The sequence below is a fragment of the Lontra canadensis genome, unplaced genomic scaffold (assembly GCF_010015895.1).
Source record: "Lontra canadensis isolate GAN:19392208 unplaced genomic scaffold, GSC_riverotter_1.0 scaffold6, whole genome shotgun sequence".
Lineage (NCBI taxonomy): Eukaryota > Metazoa > Chordata > Mammalia > Carnivora > Mustelidae > Lontra > Lontra canadensis.
This window is the reverse complement of record NW_022631000.1, coordinates 9,727,580-9,741,072: the sequence shown is the minus strand read 5'-3', so window position 1 is coordinate 9,741,072 and position 13,493 is coordinate 9,727,580. Positions and strand designations below refer to the sequence as shown.

Here is a 13,493-nt window from a genome sequence, read left to right as displayed (position 1 = left end):
GCCTGTGTCTCCTCTAGGATTTTGATGGTTTCCTGTCTCACATTTAGGTCTTTCAACCATTTTGAATTTGTCTTTGTGTATGGTGTAAGAAAGTGGTCCAGTTTCATTCTTCTGCATGTTGCTGTCCAGTTTTCCCAACACTCGTTTGTTGAAGACACTGTCTCTTTTCCATTGGATATTTTTTCCTGCTTTGTTGAAGATTAGTTGATCATATAGTATGCATCCATTTCTGGATTTTCTGCTTTGTTCCATTGATCTGTGTGTCTTTTTTGTGTCAGTACTACACTGTCTTGATGACTACAGCTTTGTAATGTAGCTTGAAGTCTGGAATTGTGATGCCTCCAGCTTTGTTTTCTTTTCAAGATTGCTTTGGCTTTTTGAGGTTTTCTGTGGAATATTTTTTATATTAACCCCTTATTGACTATTTGTCATTTGCGGATATTTTCTACCATTCGGTATGTTTCCTTTTCATTTTGTGGATGGTTTTCTTTGCTGTGCAAAGTTGTTTAGTTAGATGTAGTCCCTTTTGTTAAGTTTTTGCTTTTGTTGCCCTTTGCCGGAGGAGACCCCCCCAAAAAAAAAACTGCTCAGACTGATGTTCAAGAGCTACCCCTAATGTTTTCTTCCAGGAGTTTTATTTGTTTTGGTTTTACATTTAAGTCTGTATTTCATTTTGAGTTATTTTTCATATATGGTGTAAATTTCATTGTTTTGCATGTAGTTGTCCTCATATGTCCTTTCTATATCTGTTGGGATGATCATGAGTTTTTAATCTTTCCTTCCATTAATGTAGTGCATTGCATTTATTGATTTGTATATGTTGAACCATCCTTTCATCTGGGGATAAATCCAACTTGATCATAGCATATGATCCTTTTTTTGTGCTGTTGAATATTATTTGTGTGTATTATTTTGAGGAGTTTTCCATCTGTATGCATTGGTGATAGTAGCCCGTGCTTTTCTTTTGTTGTAGTGTCTTCATCTGGTTTTGGAATGAAAATAATGCTGGCTTCCTAAAATGAGTTTGGAAGTGTGCCCTCCTCTTCCATTTTTTGGAAGAGTTTGAGAAAGATAGGCATTAATTGTTATTTAAATTTTTGTTCGAATTCACTAGTGAAGCCATCTGGTCCTGAGCTTTTCTTTGTTGGGAAACTTCTGATGATTGATTATATCCTCTTACAAGTTACAGGTTTTTCAGATTTTCTATTTCTTTATAATTCAGTTAGACATCTGTATGTTTCTAGGAAATTACCCATTTCTTCTAGATTATGCAATTTGTTGGCATATCATTGTTCATAGTAGTCTCTTATCTCTCATATATCTGGGGTATCAATTGTAATGTGTCCTCTTTGGTTTCTGATTTTGAGTCTTCACTATTTTTCTAGTTTAATTAAGGGTTTGTCAATTCTGTTTATATTTTGAAAAAGCAGTTTTTAGTATCATTGATCTTTTCTATTTTTCTATTCTTTCATTTATTTCTGATGGTATTCGCTATTTCTTTCCTTCTAACTTGGGCTTCATTTGTTCTTTTTCTAGATCTTTGAGGTAGAAAGTTAGATTGTTTATTTGAGATCTGTCTTGTTTCTTAATGTCAGTATTAATCACTATGAACTTTCCTGGAACTGCTTTTATTGCATCTGTTAAGTTTTGATATGCTGTTTCTATTTTCATTTATCTCAACATATTTTTTAATTTATCTTTTGAGTTCCTCTTTGATCCATTGGTTATTTAAGAGTATATTGTTTAATTTTTGCCTGTTTTGAATTTTTCATCTTTTCTCCTATTATTAATTTCTAGTTTATACTATTATAGCCTGAAAAGATATTTGATAATGATTTTAGTATTTGGAAATTTGTCAAGACTTGTTTGTGGTATAACATGATCTGTCCTGAAGAATGTTCCATGTGTTTTGAGAAGAATATGTATGCTGCTGCTTTTGGGTGAAATATTGTGTGTCTCTTAGGTCCATTTACTCTAAAGTATGATTCATGTATAGTATTTCCTCACAATTTTTCTCTGTGATTAATCTATCCATTGTGGAAAGTGGGTTAATGAAGTGTCCTACTATTATTGTACTCATTTATTCTACCTTCAGGTTTGTTAAGATTTTTTTAATATATTTAGGTACTCTGATTTTGGGTATGTATACATATCTACAATTGTTATTTCCTGTTGATGAATTGACTCCTTTACCATTATAAAATGACTTCCTTTATCTCTTGTTGTGCTTTTTGGGTTAGAGTGCTTTTTGTCTGTTATCAGTATAGCTAGTCTTACTCTCTTTAGGTTTCTATTTGCATAGGATATCTTTTTCATTCCTTCAGTTTGAGCTTATGTATAGCCTTAAAGCTGAAGCGAGTGTCTTATAGTCAGCATATAGTTAGATCTTGTTTTTTTAATCCACTCAGCCACTTTATGTTTTTGATTAGAGAATTTAATCCATTTACATTTAACATAATTATTGATAAGGGCTTCTTATTGCTATCTTAATGTTTTAATTGCTGTTTTTTTAGGTCCTTTGTTACTTCCTTTCTTGCTGTCTTCTTTGCAATATGATTTTCTATAGTGTAATGCTGTGAATCCTGTCTCTTTATCTTTTGTTTTGCTTTATTGTTTGTTTTGTTTTACTTTATTTATCCTAGGTTTTGCTTTGTAGTTACTATGAGGCTTGCATAAAGCATGCTTTAGTTATAATAGTCTATTTTAAGTTTATGACAGGTTAACTTTAATCTCATACAAAAGCTCTACATTGTTACTCTCTTTCCCCACAAACATTCTTTGTTTTTTATTTCACAGTTCACATGTTTTAATATTATATATCCACTAAGAAATTATTATAGCTATACTTATTTTTAATACCTTTGTCTTAACCTTTGTACTACAGGTAAATGAGTTATACACCACTGTTATAGTATTACACCATTCTGAATCTAATGATATACTTACTTTTACCAGTGAATCTTACACTTTTATGTTTTCAAGTTACTAATTAGTATCCTTTCATTTCAGCTTAAAGAATTCCCTGTAGCATTTCTTGTAAGGTAGTGGTAATGAAAAACCTTAGTTTTTGCTTGGGGAATTCTCTGTGTCTTCTTAACTTCTAAAGGATATATTTGCAGGCTAAATTATTCTGGGTTGGCAGGTGGTGGTGTTCTTTTCAGTTTTTTTTTTTTAAAGCACTTTGATTATATCATTCCATACTCTTTTGATTTGCAAGGTTTCTGCTGAAAAATCCACTGATAACCTGATGGAGTTTCCCTTGTATGGGAGGACTTTTTTCAGGTTATCTGTATACATGTCTACAGACTGAGTAACACATAAAAGAAAATAGAACTGGCATGATATGTTTGCTCCTGCTGCTATCCCTCTGGCTTACTTATCCACTTACTGAAGCATCTGCCTAGTCTTCAGGGTCCAGTTCTTGGAAATTTGTTTTAATAACATGTTGTAAGTTGTGCATGTTGGAGTTGTTTCTATCTGGAGAAACAAAGTTGAATTTCTCTTGACAGTTAGAAAAAGCTGTTTCTGACCCCCACAGTGAACAACTCTGGTTGTTTTCTTTGTCCTGATATCTGCTTTTAGTAGTATAATATCTTCTACCAGGCCTGCTCTTGATATTTTGAGCTACTGAATATCCTCTCTTCTGCTTTGATAGCCAGTCATTCTTTAGTATTGTTTAGTCTTACAAGTAAACATTAAGCTCTGTATGTCAGCCTCTGGAAACAAGATTCTAACATAGCCACTCTCTTCAAGGATTTCGCTATCTAGAGGGAAAAGGAGGCATATAGTAAGCTAAAATGTAATGTGTAAGAGTTAAAGTGTGGTTTGATCACAGAACAGGGATCATCCCACCCGTGAGAGTTATGTACCTGTGTTTCTAACATCCTAGTAATTTAACCACCCTTAAGGTATTTATGTTGGGGTTCACAGTTGATACTTGTGTTAGAAGTTAGGTGGGTTGTGTTAACTGTGTTTAGTTAATGTTTCATGGAGAGACATGATTTCACCTTCATTTTAACCCACACAGCACATTAACAAGGTAGTTTGTCAAGATTAGTAGCAACATTTTTTGAGGGCTTGTTAGGTGCAGGATGCTGAGCTCTATATTGAGGGCATGCAAAGTTATAAAGCACAGTTCCTCCTTTGAAAAGGTACAGTATCCTTGGGGAAGCAATATTTAAAGAAAGGATAAATATAATAGAGCAACAACTTAAATTTCTACAGAATGCTATAGTTTTTAATATACCTTCATATTTATTCTTATGATAACCCTGTAAAGCAAGTTATTGTAAACACTTTATAAGAAAATTCAGTAGCTTCCCATTGTTATACAACTAACATGTGGCAGAGACAATAGTCCAAGCCACCTGACTCTAATCTGTAGCACCTTTTACTTTGATGTAGTAAGAATGGAGTGGTTCATGAGGAAATCAGAGGATGAGGTTTCACAAGCCCTGGCCAGACACCAAAGAATATTTCAGGCTCTGGTGTGCAATGAAGAAGTAAGAGTCTGGGCTGGGCCAAGACTAAAGGCTGAGCAATTAGCTGAAAGCCAGGAGTTTGAGTTGAGAGAATCCCAAGAAGCAGAGTCCAAAGGGAAATTTATTGGGAGAGCTGCTAGGAGTTTTGTGAAGAGATAGGGTGGAGAGCTGGAAATTTGTGGGGGCAGCTTTCAACCTGGACTGATTTCATACTTCCTTTTGAAGACAAAGTTCCTTCCTTCCTGCACTTAATGTCACAAAGCATTCTGAACCTAAATTTTAACAGGAATAGTAAGGTATGAGGATGTTTATTTGTAGTTTGCATGGATTATACAGTCATATGTTAAGGTTGATGTAAGGCTAGTCCTACTGCATATACTTCATTTCCAAGGTTTATGTGTTAGATTCTCACTGTTTGACTTTGCACATAGGTGAAATGTTTTATATCCACCACTTTTCAAGTACTCAGCAGCCACATGTGGTGGTTACCATATTGGACAGAATGGTAAACTTGGATTCTTTTTCTAAAAATGATTTTAAAGTAATACATGCACATGTAAAAATATTCTAAGTGTTCAAAAGGTAAAAAAATGAAAACTGAAAATGTCTTACCCCCCACCTTCTTCTCCATTTCTTTCTCTCTCTCCAATGACATCCACTATTAAAACTTTCTCTTATTTCTTTTCAGGAATAGGAAGGCATATCCATCAAAATTGTATATGTATAAGCTTTTTATAAATTAAAAATTGACTATACTAGGTATTCTGTTTCATATCTGTTTGTTTCATATCTTTAAAAAAATGTTATTAACACTCTATCCAAGAGGTCTTGACACAACTATGCATTTAGCTCTAACTACCTGTTTTAAAGGTTGCCTAGTATCCCTTGTTCAAAAATAGAATTTATCAGTTTCCTATTTTAGGTTTTTTTTTTTTAAGATTTTATTTATTTATTTGACAGACAGAGATCACAAGTAGGCAGAGAGGCAAGCAGAGAGAGAGAGAGGAGGAAGCAGGCTCCCTGCCGAGCAGAGAGCCCAATGCGGGACTCGATCCCAGGACCCTGAGATCATGACCCAAGCCGAAGGCAGAGGCTTAACCCACTGAGCCACCCAAGCGCCCCCTATTTTAGGTTTTTATGTTGCTTCCTTTTTCTTTCTTTTGTTATTCAAACAGTATTGTGATATATATAGTCTTTGTTTAGTATGTTTGTAGGGAAGAGTCTTAGCAACGCTATTGCTGGATCAAAGGATAAGATCACAGCCTCTTAAGAAGGGCTCCTAGTGGTCCTCCATGACAAGTGCTATTTCTAAGCAAGGAGGCAGTATAGAATCTGGGCAAGGGTTGGGTATAAAACACTAGATGGAAGGGGACCAGAGATAAAATAATGGTGAAGAAACTGGCTATAAGACAAGATGATAAATATCTGTACCAATAGTCTGAAGGGTGGCCTTTAAGTTTAATCAGTACAATCACTTCTTGGAGTATTTAAGAAAAAGTTTTACCTGTATATGTAGTTTATTACAATATGTATATATTTTTATAACTGCTATTGTGTTTAATTTTGTTATATAAATATTACAATCATAATATATTTATTATATATAGTTTGGAAAATGCAAATATAAAGCAGAAGACAAATTTCACCCATACTCAGAGAAAACTAATATTAATATTTTTATTTCTTATTTTTGAATATGTAGTAGTTTTTACATAGTTGAGATCATATTGTATGTACATGTGCTTATATTCAAATTTTGCTTATATTCTAATCTTGTTGATTTAATTTTCATTATTTTTTGCCTGCTTTTTTTTTTTTTTTAGGTAATAGAAATCTAACATTGTTTTGGAATGAATTTGGATACCAGAATGACAAGGACAAGGAGAAATCTTTAGATTCTGTTCAGTATCAAAGACGACAAGCCATGGCCATCCCATTCATCATTCAGTGTGGTGAGTCTGGAATTCCATTCCAATCAGTAAACATTTAGTGTGGTCCCAATAGCAAGTCATTGTGTTAAAAAATGGGTTGTGAGAGGGACGTGGATGGGACAGAGTCTTGCTTTCAAGGAGATTAAGGTCCTAGGAAAGGTTCAGAAACATGTGAAACTAATTGTAATAGAGATGAAAATAAGGTAAATGAGGTCAAAGAAGTGTAAAGTTACTTGAGGTTTCAAAAAAAGGGAGGTGGTGGAAGTCGAGGTCAAGCCTCATGACAGAGGTATCTCCTTTGATGTGGCTGCTTCATTCCCTTTAGTTGTGGAGTTTGTCCCAGTCTTCAGGTCTATGTCCAGGATATTTAGGGTGATGTGACAGTTATCTAGCAGTCTTTGTGGGATAAGGGGAGCCTGTGCTCCTTCGCCTATGCTGTCATCTTCGTCTGTGTCTCTCAAAGATAGAATTTTGAGAGGTGGAGTAGTGGGGAGTATGTGTTAATATCAAGTGTACACTTTAGCTAAAATTTTTGTGATAGAATAATAGAAACAGTTATTTTTAAATTTTTAATACCTGGCACTGTGTTAAATATATAGGGCTTAGTAATTGATTACTGAATGAATGATGAATGAATAATAAAAGATAAGAGTGTTCAGGTTGAGTAAACCTATTAGAGGTCCTCGAATGCCAGAGTAAGGACTTTTTACTTTGATAAGTAATGATGAGGCTTTGGGGGGTTTTCAGTAGGAGAACAACGTTACTGAGGCATTCAGCACTTAGGTTCATGTGCCTCTCATCCATCTTCTAGCCACTATATAAAGGGTTAGAGAATTAAAGATGCTCTTTACTACCTGCAAGGAATCTGCCATGCAGTGGGGAAGGCAGCCAGGCAAACAAAAAAGTGCACAATAGTGTGCAAAATTCTGTAGTTACTTACACTGTGCCCAAGGTACACTTGTCCCATCTTGTCCCTGCAGTGGTCCAAAGAGGACCCGAGTGTCATATGTAACTTGTGGTAAGGTAGCTCTGGCAGCTCAGTCTAGGATGATTCGAAGTAGGCCTAGCCCCAAGGTTGAGGTCAGACCTGTGAGGAGACCACTGGCATCATCCAGGATCCAGGGGAGAAATTATAAATGTCCAAAGAAAGGCATGGCTGTGCAATTTCAGAGGAACATACACGCCACACACTTAGAAGGAATAATTAAGGAAACTGATGATGCAACAATATGCAACAAGCTCTTGGTTGATAACAACAATGGCTAAAAGTTACTGTGTGTTTTTGATGAGTGCAGGGTACTGCCAGAATCCAACTTCCAGTATCTTTGAGCTGTATGAAATTGGGCAAATCCTTGAATTCCATAAGCCTCGGTTTTCAGATTTACAAAATGGGGTTAGTATTTGTAGCCACATCATACAGCTTTGTGAAAAAATGAATGAACACATATGAAGTTTACTAAGTGCTTAGGATGATGTATTAGGGTTCTCCAGAGAAACAGAAGAAAAAGGACGGATGGATGAATGGTTAGACAGATAGATATTAATTTTGGGGAACTGGGTCACATGATTAAGGAGGCTGAAGAATCTCAAGACCTGCAGTCAGCAAGCTGGAGACCCAGGAGAGCCACTGGCTTAATTCCAGTTTGAGTCTGAAGGCCTGAGAATCTGGAGACCTGGTGATACAGTTCCAGTCTGAATGTTGACAGGCTTGATACCAAGAATTGCTGACCTCGTAGTTTGAGTCTAAAGGCAGGAAGAAAATTGATGTCTCCGCTTAAGACAGGACGGAAACCTTACTTAAAGGACAGTAAGCCTTTTTTTGTGTCTATTCAGGCCTTCAGCTGACTAGATGAGGCCCATCCATGTTAGGGAAGATAATCTCTATTCAGTTTATCAGTGCAAAAGTTCTCATCCAAAACACTCTCACAGACACACTCAGAATAATGTTTGACGAGATATCTGGGTACCCTATGGACCAGTCGAACTGACACATGAAATTTACTGTCATGAATAATGCCTAACAATGTTGTCTTTTATCATTATTATGTCATTTAATCCTCAATGATCCTTTTGGGTAAGTGCTAATATTAATTGCTTTTTACAGATGATGGTACTGAAACATAGACAAGTACTTTGTCCAAGATCATAGAGGTAGTAACTGGTAGAGCTATTCCAGTTCTTAGCCACTGTGACTTGAACACTGTGTTCTTAACCAGTGTGGATACTGCCTCGATTTTAGATGAACAGAGAATATTTACCTAAGATCCATTACCTGTGTATGTGGATAGAATTCAGGATTAGAGTTGAGAATAACCTGGAGAGACTGGAGTGCCTTGGTTCTACAGGCAGAGAAGGAGTGACAGGAAGAAACAGACAAAAGAAGTCAGAAACTGTAGGCTGGAGGGTGGGGTAAGAGCAGGAGACAGGTGCAGAGTGAGGAACTGTGTAAATGGTTCAGAGAGCTTGATTTTCCTTGTTATGTTAGTCATGTGGTTGAAGATGGAAAGTGGTGTTGGCAGCAGAGGGATCGTAGGTCAGAGAAAATTGAAGAGTCAAGTCCCTAGAAGTCTTCCTGTGGTTCAAGAAGAGGTGGGGACCTATTAGCAACATTCTTGTGGCTGAAAGAGCAGGAACCAATTGGAAAGAGCTTAAGCAATAACAACGACAACAATAATTAACAACAGTTTATTGGTGGTGTCTTGACGTAGCTTATAGAATCCAGGCTAGTTGTGCCATCAGTTATAAAGGTATGTGATCATGGATTCACTTGTCTCTGGATCGAAAGATACATCATACTTTTAGTATGTGCAATCTAGTATGTTACTTGCTACGTTCCTTGTGACTGCTCTTTCTTGTCTGTGATTTTGTTTTCATTATCAGATCTTTGCCTTAAATGGAGAGTCTTGCCTTCTTCTATTACTTATCAGGAAAAAGAGTTTTTTGACCTCTGGATTTGTGCTAATAATCCTAACCTCTTGGAAAACAGGTAGTTTTTGATGGTTTTCTTAAGTTCACTATCCATCTTTAATTTCCAAAATGCATATGTGTGAAACTGGAAAATGTCAATGATAGATACATTTTACCTTAATAGCAGTCATCCCTGTGAACATTTTCTAGCTCCTTGCCACCTGTGGAAAGATACTTCGTTAGTGTGCTTTTCCATCAAGATAAAGGAGACCTGCATGTAACTATTTGCAGACTTTGGGATGTGCAGCTCTGTGCTTCTGCCGGCAGGAGACAATGACCCACTGTTGGAGTTCTGCCTTCTACGGCCTTATTGTAAAGGAGCCTTATCCAGAGGGTGTCTCCAGGGGCACTAACCTGTTAGACCATGTGCTTTTTCTATTTAAGTCACATATTGATTTCATTGTTTTGTGCTCTTGGAGGAAGAACTTCAGGCTAAAACAGGAAAAAGACCAATTAAGTATTGATGAATGTCACTGTTATTATAGACCCTTTAGACTTAATGTTATTTTCCTTGGGGAGGGAATGAATGAGTATCCCCCTTTAATGAAGGCACCCCTGAATCAAACGTTGCTTCTCCATGGAATTTTTTCTAAGTTCTTTGGCCTGGATAAGTGGATCAATATTGCTAATACAGACATTAGAGTAATAACTCCTGTTTTATTATTTTTATCTAGCCCTAAAAAAAATAAGGGAAAATAAAACACACACACACACACACACACACACACACACACACACACACAAACCAACATTTAGAAACTGCTGCTACTACCCTTGCTACCTGGAATCCCCAAGTTATTGTATTTAGAGACTAACAAAAATAGCAGAGGTGGTAAGGGCTCTTAGATTCCTTATGGCCGAGGGCTTTCTAGTCTCATTTTTTTTGGTTTGCAGCAGAATCTGTTTTCCCCAAATAAAATTTGTTCAAACCCCAAATACATAAGATAAATGCAGAACTTTCCTGATTAAATTGGAAGCTGGGAATCTGAGGGCCTGAGACTCCACTTCTCATTTCTGTTCTGTACTCTCTGCAAAAAAGGGAACCATGATTATAAATTACTGATCTAGTCTCACTCCTTCATTTTAGAGAAGTGAAAATTGAAGCCTGATGGGGGCTAAGAAACCTATTCATGAGGCAACTGGCCAAGGTCTCTGACTCCTAACTGGGTTCCAGCCCTGGCTTGAAACTTAAGTATCTCCCACATAGGATCCAAGAGTTGGCTCGGTTTCAATATTAAGAAGAGTTACTCATATTGATCCCTTCCTATGAGCTAAGAACTTTTCCTGCAGCATTAGGATAGTGTTTAGAGTTCTGACTCTGGTGGGGCCAGGCTGCTTGTGTTTGACTCCTCGGGCTCCATTAGCTGTGAGATCTTGGATAAGTGACATAACCTCTCTTTAACTTGGCTTTCTGTCACTTAGAATGGGGTGTAATTGTAGTATCTTTTGCGTCTTCTCTGGGTCCAGCTGAGCCCCTTAAAAGACAGTTTACTAAATTTACTAAGTTCCTGGTTACTGGGAGCTTCTAGGTCCCTCTCTACAGATCTAACCTATATCTGTGACTTCTTAGCCCAGTCTTGGGCATTCCTGGACCCACAGAACTGGTATCTATCCTCTACGGTTTTCCCTACCTCCAGCTTACCATTGTCTGTGAATCGGCACATTCTCAACCTTTCCTCCTTGAAAAGTGATGATGGCATCACAGAGCATTGCAAAATTAGTTTCAAAGCATCAGTTCTGGCTCTTTTATACATCCAAACGGTGCCCCTGGTGACGACAGGCAAGAGAAATTTAGCCACATCAACAGAAAACTGATGGTCCTTCAAAGCTTAAAATGCAGATTTGTCTTATAATTCAAGTCCTTGATTCTTGAAATATAATGACATGATTTTGACCATGTGTATTTCATTTCCTCTGAAAAGATTAGGACCCAAAAATATGCTTAATGTGACAGCAAGCAATTTGGGGGCCGTGTAAAGAAAAGCTCCTGATTATGAGGGCAATTACTTGAGAGTTGACACTTCCTTTATTGGAGGACATTAACGGCTCTGGTTCAGTACAGTGGGATGGACCCTGTGTACTTTGAGAACATGCTCTGAAATAGCAAAACTTTATGCCATTTGATTTGGATAGAATCCCATAAAATCGGTGTATGAAAGTGATGAGAAGTACAGTATAGTTATTAGGTAACATTCGGTGAATGGAAGGCCTGAGTAATAGGGTAAAAACGTGGCATTGTCTGTATTTACAGAAAGTAGAGTGTTATTGTCAGCAGTTAATTGCCAATTGTCAGCAGAGTTAATGCCAATGAACAGCATTTCAATGAACATGTCTGCGTAACCAGAACTTAGCAGGAAACATAGTAACAGCTTTCTCTTACATAGCAATTACATATGTCATCTCATTTCCTCTTTACCATAACCATATGAACTTGCATCATTTCTCAGAGGAGGAAACAGTGAGGGCAGGAGAGGCCCAGTGACTTGTCCAGGATGCCTCCCTAGAGCTGAGTCTTGAAGTCAAGCCTTTGGATGCAAACCTGTACTCTTGGTGCTTTATCACACCCACTCTCTGAAGGCTGGCTCTCGACAAATTTGTTTTTATTGGACTATAGTTGACACACAATGTTACATTAGTTTCAGGTGTACAACACAGTGATTCAACATCTGTATATGTCGGGCTGTGCTCACTGCCAGGGAAGCTCCATCTGTCACTATGCAAATGCTATTATAGTATCACCCACTGTATCCCTAGTGGTGCCTTTTATCCTGTGACCTGTTCATTCCATAGCTGGAAGCCTGTGTCACCTGTCCCCCTTCCCTCCTTTGGCCCACCCTCACACCCCTTTCCCTCTGGCAACCTCTGTATTTAGAAGGCTGATTCTGCTTTTTATTTGTTTATTCATTTGTTTTGTTTTATAGATTCCGAAGGCCTCCTTGTACATTTCAGGAAGCCTCATGCCAGTCATATGCTCAGTGGTGACAAAATGCACCATTTTACAAATGGTAGTGTTCCGAGCTGGCCACCCAGGCAGGGTAAAATGAAGCCATTCTTCTTTGGACCACCAGAGGATCTTTTTCTTTTCCACTTTAAACATAGAGGGAGGCTAGACGTTTTTTTATCGCAGTACTTGAGGAATAGGTACCCATAGACTTCTATTACATTCGTGTTATGCATTTATATCTGCATTTGGAAATAGGGATCACCAGCAGGGGAAAAGTGATGCTTATCATTCGCTCGAACCAAAAAAGCCTGAAAACGATGTTTAAAATATCCATGGGTCATACTGCAAGTTAAAGCTTTAAAGATCATTGAATGGATTGTGTTTGATTAAAATCCTTGAGGTTTCTCTCTTCTGAATTAAAACTTAATGTTTTTAAGTTAATGTTCATTTTCTCAAATGAAATAGAAACCCATATAGGTACCACCTCAGGGTCTTCAAATCAGTACTGCAGGTGGCTGTATTTATAGTCGATGCCCCCTGATTGGTTTCTCTACCCCCCCCTTTTTTTTTTTAAATAACAATAACAACCAATACCATATGTGGGTGGAATTAAGTGTTTTTTTCAGTTGTACTTGAATATGATTGTAGCTCCTCACTCTCCTCTCTTGCTAGGGGGAAGGGAAAAACACCCTGTAGCCTTGAAGAACGGAAATCATGGGTTTGATCTGCTTTGCTTTCCTGTGCTGGTTCAAAAGGGAGAAGGCCCTCTTTCTAGCCTCAACCTCCTCCTCTCCGTCCTAGCTTAACAATACATTTATTTTATACAAACTTTGCCCCCTCCTTTGGGTTCCATCAATAATAGAAAAACCCTTGTGTAAAGCAGGCTCTTAGAATTGACCCTGACATTTTGCTCCACTCTAGAACATTCCCAGCCTTACCCTGAATCAAGCCACACCCATGGGGAGCTGAACTTCTTATCCTTAACAAGCCTCGCTACCAGGGGAAACAATATAATAGCTCAATTTTTTGTTTGTTTGGCTAACTCAGCTCCCCAGAACATAGCTGGGGAACCAAAATTAGGGGGAAAACTGGACCCGCAACCTCTTGAGCCATATGTTTCAAAAGTCATTAGTATTTTATATGACTATAAGGAGGGAGGCGCTCATTCAC

The 13,493-nt window shown here is 37.5% G+C and overlaps 1 protein-coding gene across 1 annotated transcript in view; it reads left to right on the top strand.

The window, feature by feature from the left end:
• Positions 1 to 13,493, top strand: part of MORC1 (MORC family CW-type zinc finger 1) — a 175,511-nt gene that overhangs the window by 97,141 nt on the left and 64,877 nt on the right. The window contains exons 15-16 of the mRNA XM_032852629.1: positions 6,305 to 6,433; positions 9,293 to 9,398. Of these exons, the coding sequence (XP_032708520.1) occupies positions 6,305 to 6,433; positions 9,293 to 9,398 (235 nt within the window). The remainder of the gene's footprint in view (positions 1 to 6,304; positions 6,434 to 9,292; positions 9,399 to 13,493) is intronic.